The sequence below is a fragment of the Rhipicephalus microplus genome, chromosome X, assembly GCF_043290135.1.
Source record: "Rhipicephalus microplus isolate Deutch F79 chromosome X, USDA_Rmic, whole genome shotgun sequence".
In the NCBI taxonomy this organism is placed as follows: Eukaryota; Metazoa; Arthropoda; class Arachnida; order Ixodida; family Ixodidae; genus Rhipicephalus; species Rhipicephalus microplus.
This window is the reverse complement of record NC_134710.1, coordinates 80,447,677-80,466,887: the sequence shown is the minus strand read 5'-3', so window position 1 is coordinate 80,466,887 and position 19,211 is coordinate 80,447,677. Positions and strand designations below refer to the sequence as shown.

Genomic DNA, 19,211 nt, shown 5'->3' with positions numbered 1-19,211 from the left:
CTCTCTGGCTTACCTCATCTCTGTTTCTCTCTCTCTACACATTTATTCATAACCGTTTAATCCACCCTCACCCCCATCCCTTGTGAGCTGCCGCTGAGGTGTCGCACCCTGATGCAGACAGTGGCGGGGCTGACTTTTCTTTTCCTTCTTATACATAAACACTCACTTCCCCTAAAGAAAGAAACGTGGGTGAAAATATAACTTGCCATGAGCAGGAACCGAACCTGCGACCTTCGAATAACGTGTTTGATATATAACTCATATAAACCCAATAAAGTGGTTGGGGGGATAGGTGCCGCGGTAGCTCAATGGTAGAGCATCGTACACGAGTCGTTTGACCTCTGCCTCTGTGTACGCCAATTCATATGAAAGTGCGAGCACATTAATGAAGATCTCTTATTACGATCTCTGCGTACGTTCTGATTATAAAATCAGAACGTACGCAGTCCAATCAGAGTGGAACCCTTCGCACGCGCGCCCACGTATCTGCGGTCTGCCGACCTAACCAGTTCCCTACGCTGGACTACAGAACTGCCGGAAGCGATTGTGGATGCATTCGCTTCTTCCAGTAGGCGAGCATTGTTCCGGGGTTAGTTAACAGCGCCACGCCTCAGCCGGACCCCGACTCTGCCAGCTGCCACATTCAACCACTGCGTAGAGATGTCGCCCTATTCTGCTGCTCGCCGTTTCAGATGCCTGTCGGAGTGAGCTTTAAATCTTGATGCAACAGAACCTGTCAATCATGCTCCATTCATACATGTCAACTTATTTCATTTTTGTCTCATTCAAATACATTACAAAGACAAACAAATAATTTCATATGGCTAACGATGCCTTATATTTGTAAATTATACTTCCAAGCACTCGACCTGTGGGGGAGTTACCAATGTCCGTCTATTTATGTCACATAGTCGAAGATTATGTAGCGGTGAACACATCTATTTAAGAAGGGATCTTGGCTGGCAGCTCTCCTGTAGAGGGACCACAGTGGGTAGAAAAACTCAGTGAGTGAGTGAGTGAGTGAGTGAGTGAGTGAGTGAGTGAGTGAGTGAGTGAGTGAGTGAGTGAGTGAGTGAGTGAGTGAGTGAGTGGCCGTCAGAATGTCACATAAACAAACATAATGACCGCACGGTCAGAGTAAACCGTGCATGAAACAGCTCGTCGCAGCAATGATTTATTTACTGCTACGGCATCTTTTTAGGCATGAAGCATTCGCAGTCTTTTACGAACCTCCGTAAAGCATCACGTAGCGCGTGGTATTCATGCAGTTCCAGAGAGCGTATTCGGTGTAGTTCTTGTCTACTTCCTGCACATTCCAAACAAACAAGACAAAGAGAAGTGAGCCCCCACAAGCCCCTACTGCAACTTCAAATTCTCCGGTACAGCTGAATACAGGATGCAAAAATGTCGCATCTAAAAGCGACAGCTTCCTTCATCTATTTCACACAATTTTTCAGCATTTTGTCTATTATAAAGTAAGCGCCCCCATCGAGCAAACGCCAAGCTCCCTTTTTCAAGAGATCTGAAATATGGGCCAATAAACGAGCAAGCTTAACCCCCCCCCCCCCTTCCCTCCAGCCAATTTCACTGCTCTTACTCGCCCTTCGAGGACAAATAAAAAAATGCCCCCACCTCCCCGAAGGGAATCGTGAGGAAATGCGAATGCATTACGTGGCGTCCATAACGGCGTTTCGCACGTAAGAACCCAGCGTTAGAAGAATAACGTTTTTTTTTTTTTCTTACACAGTGCAGTCAATAGCGCCGTTCGCCGCACGTGGCGGTTTTTTTGTTTTTTTTTTTTGACGCACGAAACGCGGTATGCGTTTCTAGCGTGCATGGTTTAAAATACTATGAAGTGAACTAACAAACAGCGTTCTTGGCTCAGCGTTGGCGTTTCACAGCGGCGTCCGACACTCTCTCGCAACACATGCTCCGGTTGCTATAGGGGCGAGGATAAGTGCGCGCCCAATCGCATCTGCCGCTATTAACCACGAGATCCAGCAGAGTCGCCCCTTGGCGGCAACTGGCCAGGCGAAGTGTGGATTGCTCCGTGCGTCGTCTGCTAGCCACGTCGTGTTTCTAAGTTCGCGTACCTCATGGACCTTCTCAAAGTGTGGTACGTCCAGTCATGTTAGCGCGAGTGTAACTGTTTCTACGTGTGCCTGAAACGACGTACGAAAGCATTCGGTCTTGCTCGGCTGCTAATGCATTGTAATAAGATCGGCGAGTGCAACTTTCCAGAGTGCTGTTAATTGTCGTCGTACCCTCCATTCCCCACAATAATTTCAGAGTGGGGGCCGCTTTCTGTTTCAAGCACATCGCAAAATGCTCTTGACATCATCCCAAAACATGAGGACTATTAAATGGTGTGTTAATGCAGCCCCGCCGTGGTGGTCTAGTGGCTAAGGTACTCGGTTGCTGACCCGCAGGTCGCGGGATTGAATCCCGGCTGCGGCGGCTGCATTTCCGATTGAGGTGGAAATGCTGTAGACCCGTGCGCTCAGATTTGGGTGCACGTTAAAGAACCCCAGGTAATCAAAATCTCCACAGCCCTCTGCTATGGCGTCTCTCATCATAATCATATGCTGGTTTTGAGACGTTAAACCCCACATATCTATATATCTATGTGAATGCAGCGTTTACAGCGACTCGGTTGTAAGCAAAAGAATAAAAAAAACAGGCTCTAGAGCACACACTTGCACGCTTTTGGTAGGTGTACAACTACGGCACAGTAGTTTATCGATCATGCGAGGCGCCTTAGTTCTGTTTATCTGGCCGTAGTACCACTGCATAGAAATATTACTATCGCATAAATTGTGACACATCGGTACTTAAACTGTACTTAAAACAGAGTTGCCGTGCGCAACCGTCTGCTCAGATTTAAGAATGCTTTAAATAACGCAGATGTTGAAAATTAATTTAGACGGCATGCCTTACATATAATGTCGTATAATTTCACTGAAAATTTCATCTTTTTTACATTGTCTTCAGCGTTTGTGTGGCACTGTTAGTGACCAATGGAAAGCAGTGGTCATGTTTTGTCTGAAAAAAAAAACATGCTAGTCCCATTAACCAGGCTTTTGCTGTAGCACTGTCTTGCACGTAATCCATCGATGAAATATTTCTGTTGAACTCCTATATAAGATTTTATATTTTTACTGGTGCAATAAAACGTGCGTGCACGTGGTAAACGCATTGTAGCGAAGAGTGTCGTCAGCCACTAAGCTTTCCTGACTAGACTCATCGACTGTCCCACAAAGTAGTATGCAGAGGACAAAGATGTAAATAAATAGTTAAGTCACGCTATAGCAGTCTGTAGCAGGTGGAACACACGGTAACCACGTACAAACAACACAGAAAAGGCGTGATTTAGTGCGAAAGCATGAAGAGAGTCACCCAGGGCGAGCATCCCTATGAAAGCAGAATGCTCTTTACTCGCGGGTAATGTTAACGTTGCATCGTTTCCATGCCCTAATTTAGTAGAGAAGAGCGTAGATAGCTGTAGTCAACGCATTTTATCCGCCGACAATCGGTTCGGACCTCACGCAACGAAGCGCCGCTGCGTGTATATGGATATGCGCCGCTGACCTCCTATCCACAATTGCGCGTTCCCTCGTGTGAATCCACCTGATGGGAGAGGGCGGTGGACGGATCCCGATGGACGCCTGACATAGCCCAACTAAGACATACATTCACATTTAAAACATTTCGTGCATTCACGTTCAATATAGCCTTTCTTTAGATCTACGAGTATGAATTCTTTATTCTTCTCAGCTGTTCCCCCACCACAATAATCACTGATTCCTGACCCAGCAAGGGAACTTCGTCTTAATCTTGGCCAATTATCTTTCACCGCAAGGGGGCTATGTCTCGCGATTTTACAGTATTCAAGAAGAAAGGAGGGGTGGTAAAAGAGAGACTCCCGAGTGGCCGTCTCCAGCAGCCGAGCATGATGTAGCCATTTAAATCACAAGAGCCCTTGATGAATGTTCTCACTCACAAGTACAAAAGTGATTGCGTCGGATAATGTTATTCATTCATGCCATTTCGCACAACCTTTAAAAATTATAGATAAGGAGCCCCAAAATGAAGGTGGTCTTTCGTACAAACACAGCAAGACGGCGTGAACTGTGCGTTTTTACCAAAATTAATTTCACGGCAAAGGCAACAGGGCTGGAGCAGGACTGTCGTGCCACATCATGTGACTCAATTTACTCAAGGCAACAATTCATTGAGCCGGCTATAGCCTGTACTCTGCAGTACAAACTTTTTGATTCTGCTTCGTTTAAAAAGTCCAGCGAAACTCCATGAAAAAGAACAATTTTTTATGGACTTTGCAGCTGTTGAGGACTTGAGGCCACTTGGGGGCGTCTAAGAGCCTTCGCGAAGAGAGCGAGCGAGTTGCGCTGTATACGAATCTCTTATACAACATCGCAGAGGAAAAGACCTCACGCATGCTTTTCCGGCACCAAGTTCAAGAGCTTGCCGATACTACAGAGAGCAGGCTCTTAATAATACATACCGCCACTTGCATCACTGTGAGGGCAACCTGAAAGGGAAAAAAGTGTCAGCAAGCGTTATGACTTTGGCCATTCTTACCAGATATATATCGTCCCATATATGCACGTGATCGACAATCTCAAGTAGAACACACGAAGTGCGCAAATAAGGTCCAGCTAATTGATTTTCGCTTTCGTGACTGTCTTCAAACGCGTTGTCATGAGCCTTCCAAGACAGACAGTTGCCATAATCTTTCGCATTTTCTGTTCTTTAGTGTAATATGAACTGTCGTCTTTTTGCTTTCTACTAGTCACCCAGACGAAACACACATATAGTGTGTGTGTGAGGGGGGTGCGAGTGTGCGTGTGCGTGCGTGTGTGTGTGTGTGTGTGTGTGTGTGTGTGTGTGTGTGTGTGTGTATGCGTGCGTGTGTGTGTGTGCGTGTTTGTGCGTGCGTGTGTGTGTGTGTGTGTTTGTGTGTGTGCGTGCGTGTGTGTGTGCGAGTGTGTGTGTGTTTGTGTGTGTGTGCGTGCGTGTGTGTGTGAGAGCGTGTGTGTGTGCGTGTGCGTGTGTGCGTGCGTGTGTGTGGGGGGGGTGAGTTTTACGCGTATATAGATATAAAAACTCGCCGTAACTATATAATGCCGTTCTCCTAAAAGCTTTGAAAACAGATAGTAAAAGAAATAAAAGAAACGCGTATCTGTCGGACTGCAACAGCTCGATAATGTAGCAATAAACATATCGCTCACTGATATATTTTCGGCAAGTTAATAATGACCGCGTAAAGAACAAGTATTGGAACACAAAGCTCATGTCAAAAGACACATGCCCTGGTTTGAGTAGTGGCGAGAAACAATGCTTGCATTTAAGGCGGTGGTCCCACTCCAGCGGCAATGCTCCGCATTTTACGCATTGTTTGGGGATGCACTGTGCTCGCTGCGCTTGACAAAGAAATTCGAATTGGGCTGATTCAAAAAGCTTATGATACCCACTTTTCAATTACACCTGGTGTCAATGCCTGATCGGAAGCATTATTTAATAGCAATGAAAATAGCTTGAGCAACAAATTTTAGCTGTACAAGCCTCTGTTGTACTGCGAGTATTGCAAAACCATTCAAGGTAACGAAAGAGAATTAACTGTGCCTTTAGACGAAGTGTTATTAAAGGTTTCTCTGAAAAGATATTGCACATAAACTAGTTAGTAATTTATTTACGCTTTAATGAAAATGGGCAAAATACTGAAAGTTTGCGTGGTAATGTATTTTTACTTTTCAAAGCAGAACCATAAATTACTGCCTATGTAGACTACAATAAACTTACTTTCCATGCGAAGTTGCTTTGTGCTCTGACAAAAACTTGAAGAATTATTAATGAGTCAATGCGACAGTGAATGGCTATACTTGGTCGCGCATCACCGATGAAGGGAGAAAACTATACAAGCTGATACTCTGAACTCCTGTATAATAAAGCACCAGGCCGCTTTCTAGGATTCTATGAAAAGAAAATTCTTTTATCTTCATTAGGGAACTTATAGGAGAGCAGCAAATTTAGGTAATATTTGTTTTCGCCAGTTCAGCAGAAACTCGTTTTTTTTTCTTTTAGATGCTAATTACCAACGAGTATTGCACATTAGTAAATGCATATTGTGTATTGTATCTACTTGTGCTCACTAACTTGACCACCCAGTGCTTCAAAAAATATTTTCAATGAGTCATAAATCTCACAGGCGTTTTTTGGTGGTAGTTCGATCTATGAAATGAAAAATCAAGTTTTTATATGCGAGTTCAAACGTTCGTCAAACGTGGCGCAATTAAACATAATAAAGTTGGTATATAGGCATGAATTATTTCTCCAGGCTTCATAGATTGCTTCACTTGGAAAGCCTAGTCGTCGCGCGTAACAAACACCAACAGTAAAAGGAGGAGGACTTAGTTATGAACCCTGCCCACTCGCACCACGTCCGCAGGTGGGGCGGTCTCATGAAGCGGCAAATGATTTCGGTACGCCGGAAGATTGCGAATTCGTCACGCGTCCGCAGAACTAGCGTTCCCCGGCGCGTCTTTAGTAATGTGCATCTATCTCTTCGTGGTTCACCTGCTCGTGTTTCGCACGTTCCTTTGAGTGTTTTCATGCCTGCGAGGTTCGAAATTAGAAAAGGAAGGACGCTGACATGCTGTGCAAATGATTTGTATGTAGTGACGCTTCAAAGGGGACACGACTTTTTTCTTTACTTAGTGCCTTGCATATGAAGGCTGTTTACATTTCACATATTCGACAAAATACAAAGGTACCGAAAAATACATCAACAAAATACAATAAAGAATTGTCAGCTCTTAGCTGACTATTGATCAATACTTTGGCATTCGCACCAATGTTTAGGTGCACATAGTTCACTCTGGTACATCTTCTAGCCCCTTTAGCGCTTCAAGATAATGGGACACTTATTCGCAAAAATATTGTCACAAAGACCGCACTTATACATCCGCATTATCGGGGAACGTTCTCAAAGCTTGTAATTGCCGATTATTTCAGAGTAAGCCCGTAGAGCACCTTGCCAACAACTTCTACTGACCATTATTAGCAAGGTGTACCCAAGGAGGTAAATACATCCTAGTTGCAACGATGCGAAAGACGCGAGACTTTGTGGAAGATAGGACGTTCCGGTCAACGTGGTATAATATGCAATATATACGGAACCCTGAAAAAGTTCAATTGTCTCAGCTACTTTGTCATAAAGCAGCGTGCGGCGCAACCACTACTGCTACTAATGCACGAATAACACCAGTTCGTTACAAAGTAGAAATATGGCAGTGCAATTGCTGGTCAACTGACGAACATTTTAAATGCGAAGCATTTCTTTGCGTTCTGCAAGCACTTTAGGCGTGTTTCTGCGTATCTATCTATCTAGCAGCTTACTTCCGGGTGCTCCATGATCACCCCCTTAACTTGGCGGGAACCAAAATTAGTATGGGAGGATAATATAGTTTGATGAATATGACGTGATGGTCAATACATGAATAATGTCATAATTCCGTCGCGTACGCTGTTCAACACCTTCCACTAGACAGCCGCACATACCTGCATGTGGGCGGGTATGTGCCACAGGTGACTTAGAATGTAGCCAGCGACGACGAGAACAGACAGCAGCAGTTTTAGCGCGTGAGCGTTAAGAATAACGTGACGTCGGCAGTGCTTACCCGACGAATGCAAAAAATAAATGTCAGGATCCCAGCAGGAATGGAACCCAATCATTCTGCGTGGCAATCAAGCATTCTACCACAAAACCACGCCAGGTCTCGGAACTACTTTTCAAATAAACGCAAATTCTCGTGAAACGTCAATTGTGGTTGCCGTGCTGGCTATCCAATTTTATCAACGTTACATATGTACTCCTACGATACAATCGTTACGTCGAGTTAACGTCAATTGTAGTTAAGTGCCATGCATTGAAGTTGATTTATGTAACAGCGCGTGTACGCCTACGTTGGCAGATGCACCTATACTCCGTTTCATACATCAGGGACTATGCTGTGACAGCTATGCAAGAAGTTCGGTCAAAAACATGTGTGACTTTGCTCGTGTCGCGCTTGGCTTTCGTAGTTGTAAACGTTTGTGCGAGACGAACCCGAACACGCCTGCACAGCGTGGCGAAAGGCTACAAATAAAACATGAAGGAATGGGAACAACCGATTTATTGAAGCTATTGCATTCATTTTTTCACTCATCTTGTCGCCTATCTTCAGATGATTACATCTCGGATGCTAATACTCTTTCAACTAGATGTTACCACAGCCTCAAACAAAGGCCTTTCTTTACGCACACGAATATTTTTTAGAACAGGTATTTTCCTGGTTATTTTAAGGCGGAACGAATTACCCGGTAGCATTCGTGAATTGTCGTTGACGGATCTTGTAGATGCACTGTTATAAATAATTATTGTTTCTTTTTTTCTTTGCTGTGATTGTTCAACCTTGTAGTCATTGTGTTTTGTTCATGCAAATGTACCACACTCCTGCAATAACCCTGTATATGGCTGCAGTATTTGAAAAATAAGTAAACTAAAAAATAGAAGCCGTATAACGGGGCGTTTTTATCTCTTACGCACAAAGAGGAAAATAAATCATCTCTCAGATGCAAAAATCATCGTACTATTTCTTAGTGCGAACGCATTCATTGCAGAAAGTCTCGCTTTCACAGCGTTGCACTTGATGTAGGAAGTGGAGTCTAGAAAAGTACATTCGTAAAACACCTGGGCATGGGCTCAGAGGGGTCGCTTTTATCTAGGTGCCGTCATATTCCCCTGTAATTTACAAACATAAATACCCCCCCCCCCCTTTCCACCCTCCGACTAAGTGCGATGCTGAGCCCGATTGTGCTCCTACTCGCTATTCTGTGTGTTCATGCGATTACGTCGCATTTTGAAATCGACTGTCGGTGAAAATGAAGCATTTCCTCAAGTGAACACTTACTTCATAGGAGCTTAGTTTACCATTATATAGGCAGTAGCACAAAGATGGTGCAGTAGCACAAAGATGGTTAAAGGAAGACGGGAAACAGCGTGAACCAACTTATGCATTATCCCACCTCATCCCATAAACTAGGTGGTCCACGTAATTCTCATGAAAATTTTTTTAAAAAATGTGCTCTAGGAGGTTCTAACTACTCTATATTTGGGGAAGTCAAGTGTTCAACTGATCATCAACAAGGTGCACTTTATTCAAGTAATCATTTCATTGTGATTGGGGAGGGTGAAATTTAGGAAATAACCCCACAATCCTAAAGTTATTTTGGGCTGAAATGTGTCTGTTATTTTTTAGCGTGACTACATTGGCTCAGGTTGAGCAGTTTTGCAGGACAAGAAAAAAAAAAGACGCGCTCGCCTGACGCAACATCAAGCCAGTGCCCCTACATCAAAAAGAAGGTTAGCGGCCGTGCCAATGCTCTCAAGCGCTTCAAAGCGTTTGGTGGATGTTATGTTCAATCGTTATTCGATGGATGTGAGTGAGTCAGATAGAGTGTGTGTTTGTGTATGTGTGTGCGTACTTCGTCTGTTTACACTCGAGCGAAACGACGTCGGTTGCAGTCTGCCAGCTGTCACTGGGCCACCTTTCGTCGTGACAACTGCACATCGAGAGGTCCCCGGTTCATACCCGGGTGCCCCCTTGCGCTTAATTTTCGCCCCGCCACGGTGGTCTAGTGGCTAAGGTACTCGGCTGCTGACCCGCAGGTCGCGGGATCAAATCCCGGCTGTGGCGGCTGCATTTCCGATGGAGGCGGAAATGTTGTAGGCCCGTGTACTCAGATTTGAGTGCACGTTAAAGAACCCCAGGTGGTCAAAATTTCCGGAGCCCTCCACTACGGCGTCTCTCATTATCAAATAGTGGTTTTGTGACGTTAAACCCCCCCAAATCAATCAACTTTTCGTCGTGTCGTTGAAACGACGCCATCGTTTGGCCGATTGTAGGTGAAAGACGCCGTCCGCGTTTGTGCTCCTTGCTTTTCGCCTGGCGGTTTCCGTCGCCTCGCGCGACATGCAAGAGACGCATGAGGCGATGCTATAACCATGCTCGCGTGCCCGAATTTCTCGCTTTTTGCGTACGTGGATAAATGGTGTCGTATTTTTTTCAAACTCTTGGTAAAATGAAGGTAGTGGAACCACCTTGAAGGCATAAAAATACAGTTACAGTAAATAAGTGACGGCCACGGAAAAACTGCACTGTCACGGGGCATGATTAAAATACTACGTAATCAGCACAGTTCATGTCATGCGTACGGAACATGCATACAGGGTGCCCCACGTAACTTCAGCCAGACTTTAAAAATATGCCGAAACACGTAATTACGACGCGACTAAACGCATGTTGCTCAGCGTTGTCTAGAGTTGGTCGGACTATTTTTTGTATTCTCAAATATTGTCCAATTAGATATGATTAATTAACGAACTTTTCAAGAAACAAAGAAAGTTAAAAAAAAGTTCAATGAGAAAGTTGTAGATCGGTATGCAAAACGTCCCGATTAGGCAGTTTTGAACTTTATATCTGTTAGGTATTAGAGTTTTTTCTGCGAATTACGAAAACCCGCAAAATACAAAAAATACCACGTGACAAACCCACTCACGTGTCAGTGCGCACGTTTATTCTAGTGCTCCCTAACGTTCCGCGTACGAACGACACGCTTTCCTCGCACCGGTTTATGACAGCAATAAGCAGTCACAGTGTTATCGTTTTTGTGGCCGATATCCAACCGTGTTCATCGTAAAGCCACCACCATCGTTGCGGCCCTGCCGAGACAACACAATGGGGCAAATGCTGTGGTCGTTCGTACGTGGAACGTTAGGGAGCGCACTAGAATCATTGTGCGCACTGGCGCACGAGCGGGTTTGTCACGAGGTATTTTTTGTATTTCGCTGGTTTTTGTAATTAGCAGAAAAACACTAATACCTAACAGATATAAGGTTCAAAACTGTCTAATCGAACGTTTTGCAAACTGATCTATATCTTCCTCATTTAAAATTCTTTACCTATCTTCGTTTCTAAGAAAGTTAGTTAATTAAACATATCTAATTAAGCAATATTTGAGAACACAAAAAACAGTCTGAATAACTCCAGGCAACGGTGAGCAACATGCGTTTGGTCGCGTCGTAATTACGTGTTTCGGCATATTTTTGAAGTCTGGCTGAAGTTACGTGGGGCACCCTGTATATACGGTATACTTGCAAAGTAAGTCAATTGAACACTAAACGGAGAATGCGGAATAAGCTCTCAACTGCACTAAACTACAGGTTCATCCGAGTTTGCACACGCACTTGACCAGTGAAATGTGACGAAGACGCACTTACATTGTTGTTTATGATATGCGACCCTTCGACGCACATGTCCGTGATGGCATCGACGAGCTCGCGTCCCTTGAAAAAGCGCTTGGACCGCTTTGCCAGCAGTGTCACGACCTTCGCGAAAATAAAGAAGCAGCCACAACCAAAGTGTCATCACTTTGCCCAATACGTTTTGAAGGATTCATTGCACACAGGTCTTTCTCAAGATCTGGGGAATTTTGTTTTCATGTGCAGCAATTGCACGCAGCGTAAAGCGGGTTACTCCTTAAAAAGAGTGAACATAAATTATTTGCATCTTTAGATGAATATTTACCGTAATAAGCCGTGCAAACTGTGTAATGTCGCTGCTTGTTTTCTTACCGTGGAACAACGAGAAGCTGAGTTAGTATTGTACGTAACTCTGGCACTTCTGCCAGAATAAATCTCCGTTCGTGCCAGATTTATGTTTTTTTTTTTTTGTGCTGCTTGTTCATGTTAATGTCTTCTAGTGTTTTCGAACATGATTTTAATGGCTGTATACCGGTGAATGAGGGATAAAAAATAAGACCTCGCGCACTAAGATTAGATACGCACTCAAAAAAAGAAATAAAATCAAAACAGAAAAAAAGAAAGGAAGGAGAACGATAATAAATAGAACTCATTGCGGGCATCCAAAATGTTCCGGAGCTCGCCACCATTAATAATAATTGTTCGGGTCTTACATGCCCAAAGTACTATATGCCTATGAGGAACGCCGTAGTGTAGGGCTCCGGAAATGTTGCGCACCTCGGATTCTTTAACATGTACCTAAATGTACGTACACGGGCTTCGGGAATTTCGCCTCCATCGCAATGTGGTCGCCATGGCCCCCCTGTTCACGTAAGTGGAGCGGGAAAGGGCGCAAAAACTTTGCCTCATAACTGACTTAATGTGAGAAGGAGAGCTGCGACGAACCTTCGCCCCCAGCTGATGGGGAACCATGCACACGAACGCGCGCACGCACACGCACACAGGTCCTGTACCAAATATTCCCGGAATTTTGATATTATAGACAGTTTATTTATATCAGTTTACAATCTTTTCTAACCGTTTAGAGTACTCTCCCCCACATTTATAGCATATATATATATATATATATATATATATATATATATATATATATAGAGAGAGAGAGAGAGAGAGAGAGAGAGATGAAAACCCAAGAAAGAAAAGTAATCCAGAAAAAGACTCTAGCGCGCGAAATCAAAGCGCGACCTCTTGCATATAAGTGCGAGGCTTTAGCCACTTAGCCACGAAGGAACATCTGCTTCAACGTTGAAACGGCAAGCTATTGATATCTACCACTTACCGCTGGCGGTTGTCAACTCGATGCAACTATCATGTTTTCCGCATTACCAGCGAGATGGCGCAATGAGCAAGCATCGTGGTGGCGCGCGCTCTCGTCTCCCACGCGTACTTTGCACCGCGGAAAGGGGGGGCGGATACTCACGCGTGTGCGCGCTTATCTCGTGGTGGCGAGACTCGAACACCTTGGGCTTTCACCGGAACGATTGTGTCGTAGTTACCGGGCGCAAAAAGGTCACTGGACTCGCCACGCAGTCTCTGTTTCCACAAAGGGCGCGCTTTTCAGACGCAGTGAAGTAACAACCGAGCTGTTTATTCGCGTTCAACTGTACCTGTGAGTACGTTTCGTGCGTCATTTATGCGTGACGAACGCGGGGCACGTTTCTATCTGCTTGCCGTTTTTCGCACGACCATCAAATTTGTTGCTATTGCGTTTCTTGCTTCGCCATTGCGGCAAAGCTGTGAGTTTTTATCTTCCCATGCCAAGCTTTTTTCAGTTTCTTTGATCATTGCGACCACCAACAGCAACAAAAAAAAGAAGTCCAGTAGTTCTAGATCGGGGCTGAACAGTGGCTGCAGGGGCACAACCATTTTGGCCTGCTACTTGGAGGCAATCAGCGAGGGGCGACTCCTCCTCCATCCCGCTCGTGCAGGCTTCAGGCACCATTTTCACGCACCCTTTCTTCATAAGAAGAGCATCCGTCATAACAAGAAACAAGATGAACGGTTGTTTTGAATATTCCACACGCCCCGCCGCGGTGGTCTAGTGGCTAAGGTACTCGGCTGCTAACCCGCAGGTCGCGGGATCCAATCCCGGCTGCGGCGGCTGGATTTCCTATGGAGGCGGAAATGTTAGGCCCGTGTGCTCAGATTTGGGTGCACGTTAAAGAACCCCAGGTGGTCGAAATTTCCGGAGCCCTCCACTTCGGCGTCTCTCATGATCATCTGGTGGCTTTGGGACGTTAAACCCCACATATCATCAATATTCCACACTCCTCTGGGATCATCTGCTGGGCACCGAGTGCAATGAAGCCGTAGATGTTCAACACTGTCTCTTGTCGTGCAAGCGTTTGTGCTGTGCAACAGCTACATTAATGGACAGTATGAAGACAGGAGGGTTTCACCACGGATTCTGTGAAGACATTGTGTTTCCGGCAGGTGCGCTTGATGCGAAAGCAAGTGACTAGCATACTCGTATATGTTTTCTCCGTGAAACAGGGTTAAGCGATGTTTGGGGAGCCAGACTACATGATAAAAGTCGCTCAAGCGGAGCACTTGCTAGCCAGGTCTACCAGGCTAATCCTCAATAACAACGTTACCACCAATACCATCTGAACACTTCAACACTGGTCCATTACTGTCGCAACCGTCAAGATGCTAATTAGGGGTTGTGGGTGATTGAAATGGATATGCAAATGCAAAAAAACTTTGGTAGCTTCCATGAAAAGCATCAAAAGGGATGGAATCGTAGCCGGCGTTAAGTTGGTTTGGGAAGTTTGTTGTCCCAGAGCGACTCATGCAATAAAGGAGACTCCGTATACATTCAGGGTGCCTCACCCCGGAGTTTAAAAAATGTACTGATGCACTACATGATGCTGCAAACAACTGCATGTTTCTGACTATTGCATAAAGTACGTCGCACTATTTTTTGTCTGCTGCTTAACTTTTAATTATGCAAAAACAAATAGCAGACTTCCAAAGCAATCAAGATTGGTCGACAAAGCGTTCTATTAGTCAGTTCCTACTTTCTACCTACTAAGTGTTCACTCACTCATTCACTCATTCACTGTTTATTCAGACAAAAACAAAGATTGCCTAGGTTGAAGGGACTAAAGGAATATTACCTCTGCCTGACTAAGCTCCCTCCACTCATACATTTGCTCAGGTGAAGTAGAGCAAAAATACAAGTTTCATTCTTCTTTTTAATGAGGGCACACAAAATTCAAATTCAAAGAGTATAACAAATGTCGAAACATACGTGTTAAAATAACGCATAACAGTCATCATCAATTTGCAGTAGCAAGAGTTTTTGAAAAGAAAGAAAATGAAAAACTTTCAATCAAATATACAAAAGTAATAAAGACACAAAAGAAACAAATCTAATAAATTATACAATTATGGCTCAAGTGTTGGTGTTTACCTGCTCACCGCGGTCGTCTACGAAATATAAAAAGAAAAATAATCACCTCTCCAACGTTCTGCGGCGGTTCGTGTCAGTGATAGGTAGACGCAGGGGTTGTCCCTTGTGCTGTCGCAAGCAACATACTCGTCATCGAACAGCCGCCACCATCGTCACTGTCATGTTGCATTTTAACGGCCGCACATGAGGGCGAATGCGGAAGGTTAGGGAGCGTGACATCCGGTGCATGTCACGTGCCATTTTTTTAGTTGCATTTCGCGGACATATGCAGGAAACAGAAACATTGAATGACATGAGGGGTTTAACGTCCCAAAACCACCATATGGTTATGAGAGACGCCGTAGTGGAGGGCTCCGGAAATGTCGACCACCTGGGGTTCTTTAACGTGCACTCAAATCAGACCACACGGGGCTACAGCATTTCCGCCTCCATCGGAAATGCAGCCACCGCAGCCGGGATGCGATCCCGCGACCAGCGGGTCAGCAGCCAATTACCATAGAGGAAACAGAAACGTACGTATACTAATACTTAATATATAAAACGTTAGAAACTGTCTAGTCTCACGCCTTGCAAAATGAGCTGTAACTTTCTTAGTAGAATCTTTCACCCAGCTTCGTTGCTTTAGAGGTTAGTTAATATATTTTATCCGATTGAGCAGTTAAGCAGAAGATGTGAAACAGTGCGACTTACTCCGCGCAATAGACGAGTTGCAGAAAAAAATTGTTGCAGCGTTATCTCTACATATGCACAAGAAGCAGCCAATGTCCGCCATTGTGCATGAGCAGTTTTGTGCAATTGGCTGGTATCATACAAAAAGAAAACTTTTTTCCTTCCTCCATGGCTGGCATGCTTAGCACCTGCATCACAAAAATGCTCACATGGGAATGAAACGCATATCTCGCGTTCATACTTTTTTTCACTCGCACGAGCGGCGTGTTCTTGCGGTTTTTTTTTTTCATTTGTTTTCATGCACAATGGCGGCTCCGCCCAGCGTTGCTTGAACACAGTGGGGCTTTTTCTAGCGTTTCTGGCATTTATGCAACTCTTCAATGGTCATCAACACGCATTGTGTCACGTTGCCATAAAGATGCGCCAGCATATATATATTTAAACTACGGCTAGGTTTAGCTGGGGCACCCTGGATAGTTGAGGGCTCCGGATAATTTAGACCCCATTGAGTTCTTTTTAGTTCCACAGCATTGAGTAACATAAAGACAGCAACGTGAATTAAATGGCAAGCGTACGTAAGTGACGTAACTGAAATCACACAGTTGATGGAGTTAAGCGGGTCACGTGTCGTGGTGAGATTGAGAGTTTGTTTATTTAGAGCAGACACGCTGAGTACCGGTGAAACGGAATCACAGTTGAACACCATACCGTAAGTGTTGCAGAATGGCATGATGAGTTATAATATAGGTATATGCAGATAGTTGATGCACACATGTATGTATAAATTCTTAGACATCATTGGCTGGAGCTTTCTTTTTGTCCTTAAGTTTGCTGACAGATGAGAAGTCTAACGACCACAACGACGAAAGAAGTAAGGGTGGCAGCGAAATTTGCATCCACAAGCTCGTTACGAAACTTCTATGTGAACCTGCGTAATTTGACCCTGCAAAACATTACGCGGATCTAAAGGTAAATTTACGAAACCATTCCTTTTTTTTTCTTCCATGAATCAGCTTTAACGATAAGTTTCTTCCCTATGCAAGTTACACGCGACAGGATAGCAAGCCCCCAATTTCTGAGCGCCTTCTTCAGTTCATATCTTGCCACAAAACAAGCATTCCTTTAAAGCGGTGGAAGTGCGTGCTCATAATTGAGCCCCACTGCTTCTTCATTCAGGCAAAAGAAATTAATAATGAAAACCACTGAGGAGGCCGGTGGCAGCCGCGGTCGGTCGTGGTAGGAATAAGTTGAATAACGAGCGCCCTCTTTTAGCTTCCCTGCCTTGTTCTGCAACCCCCCATATATATATATATATATATATATATATATATATATATATATATATATATATATATATATATATATATATATATATATATATATATATATATATATATATATATATATATATATATATATATATATATATATATATATATATATATATATATATATATATATATATATATAGGCTGTTTCTACGAAAACGTTAAGAAACGCTGCTTACAAACAGGATTTCCCCCCAAAAGAACCTGTGTCAAAATTAGGCTGTTAAATGCGCTGTCAACGCTCAAACCCGGCGAACAAGTTCATTGACTAAGATTCGCTTCACTTTGTAATCAGTCGTTTTTTTTTTTTTTTCTGGGGGGAGGTTGAACCCGCCAGCACCTTCTTGGCCATGCCACGCCAGCCAGTTAGCTAATGAGCCGGCCGCACGTGCTCGGGTTCCGTAGCAGACGATGGAGACGGCCAAAGGTGCGCGAGCCGGTCCAGCAGTGCGCTGGAATGTACAGACCAACCATGATGACTATGCACGTGGGTCCAAGTTTAGCTACGGTTGCGATGTTGTAAGGCATTCGGCCGGAACCGATCTCAGAGGCCGCTGTGCTGATTATTTGAAAGGATACTCAGTGCAGACCTTAAAAGCTTGAAAAAGAATTATGATAGCCCATAATAATAAAGTTTCTGGCATGGCTGCGCTTTTGCACTCGCTGGAACGACAAATAAAGATGCCCCTGGTTTGAAAACACCACCCAACTTGTCGGCCGTTCTTGACGTGACGCCGCGTTCCATCGCAGCCAATGGAACGCAGCGCGCGCTGAAGGGTGGATTTGGCTAGAGTAATAGGGACTATATACAGTTACTCTAGATCTGACCTTTCCTTACTGTTGGCTCGTTCAAAAGAGGGTGTCGCCAAAGCTCGGAAAGATCTCGAGTTTCGCCAAGCTTGGGCCACCCTGCGTTTCCCCCGTTATTTCTCCGTGTTCGCGCAGATGTGTTACTCATTTCAGGTCAAACACATCACCTTTCGGGAAGTCCAATTATAAAACGAAAAGCCACATAAAATCTACATGGGCCGCACAGCTTGGTTACTATTCTTATTTTTCTGTTATAATAATATGTGGCGTTCTACGTCCCAAAACCACGTATACGATTAAGAGACGCCGTAGTGGAGGAAATGCGACCACCGCGGCTGGAATCGAACCGGCGACCTTCGGGTCAGCAGCCGAGTGCCCCACCGAGGCGGACTCGGCCGATGTCATCTTTGAAAATGAATGACTTTGAAAGTGGCCATTTACTGTGAGGTTTCTCGCGAGTGGCCGCAAAATAAGCAATCAAAGAAAATGAAGATACTCGTCAAAGAAACCACGCAGCCAAGAAATAAAAACACTTACGTGTTCTCGAAGAATCATCCGAGCACACTCGAGTAGGTGTAGTTTCATTTCCCTCGGCATTTCTGTAAAGTGAAGGCAACTTATACAAATTTTGCAAATGTATATGCTGCAGTGAGCATTGTGTTCTTTCTAACGTTGTTTCTTTTTCTTACTTTTTGCGTTTCAAATGCCCCCCCCCCCACCCTATCGATCAATATATAATCTACTGAAACTCATGAAAGAACTGCATGCCTAAAAACGGTTGTCATATTTCTACGGAGACGAATTGCGAGGAAAGAAAAAAACGGGAAAGGGGGGATGCGTTTATTTATACAGATTAAGGTGCACGCGTTGGAACTCCAGATGGTCAGAATGAATCCAGAGTCCCTCGATACAGCGCGCGTCGTAATCACGTAACGTAGTTTCGACGCTTAAAACTCTTTAATTATATTCATTACACCGAATGTTATTGAAAAAGGATGGCAAGCATCTCTTTACTCCGGTTTTATATACTCCGAACAAAAGAAAGGCTACTACAGATAGTGGGGCGTTCCTTGTCCTCGATAAATTTGTAGTTTCGTAATGTTTTCCCGGCGGATACTCCAAAACAAGATCGCCCGGTTGAAATGCGCCTATTACCGCAAAGCAACGGTGGCTTGGCTGCAGTGACCACGCAAATTCTGTCGGGCAGGATGGCGATCGCCACGAGCACCAGTTGCATCGTGCGCGTCAGTCCAGGAAAGCCGCTGCCGTCCATCGTGAGCAATTAGTGAGCCGGGTGATGTACGACGTGGAAAGCCGGTGCCGCACGGAATAGCTTACGCCCTCGCACATCGGAGCCAGGAGCCCCTCCCCCAGGCTCAGTCGGCCTTGCTGTTTCTTTTTCGTCATGCCAGGCGCCCACTGTTTGCTCAGATTGAACACATATACCGCAATCGCCGATTGACAAGCTGTAATGTATACGCTTGGCATACCCCGCACGCCAATTATTGGAGCCGCACAAAAAGCATCGGAGTGGAAATGGCGCCCTGAACGAATATTTACAGCGCCTAGTTTTGTGCTACGTCATTTAATCGGCGCAAGGCTAAAGACA

The 19,211-nt window shown here is 44.6% G+C and overlaps 1 protein-coding gene across 1 annotated transcript; it reads right to left on the bottom strand.

The window, feature by feature from the left end:
- Nucleotides 1–1,161: 1,161 nt before the first annotated feature.
- LOC142776892 (uncharacterized) lies at nucleotides 1,162–18,913 on the bottom strand. Its single transcript, XM_075881223.1, has 5 exons — nucleotides 18,758–18,913; nucleotides 18,140–18,201; nucleotides 11,339–11,446; nucleotides 4,523–4,549; nucleotides 1,162–1,306 (listed from the first exon to the last, which is right to left on the bottom strand). The coding sequence occupies exons 1-5, from the start codon at nucleotides 18,873–18,875 to the stop codon at nucleotides 1,223–1,225; spliced, it is 399 nt and encodes a 132-aa protein (XP_075737338.1). The 5' UTR covers nucleotides 18,876–18,913; the 3' UTR covers nucleotides 1,162–1,222.
- Between the last annotated feature and the right edge of the window lie 298 nt (nucleotides 18,914–19,211).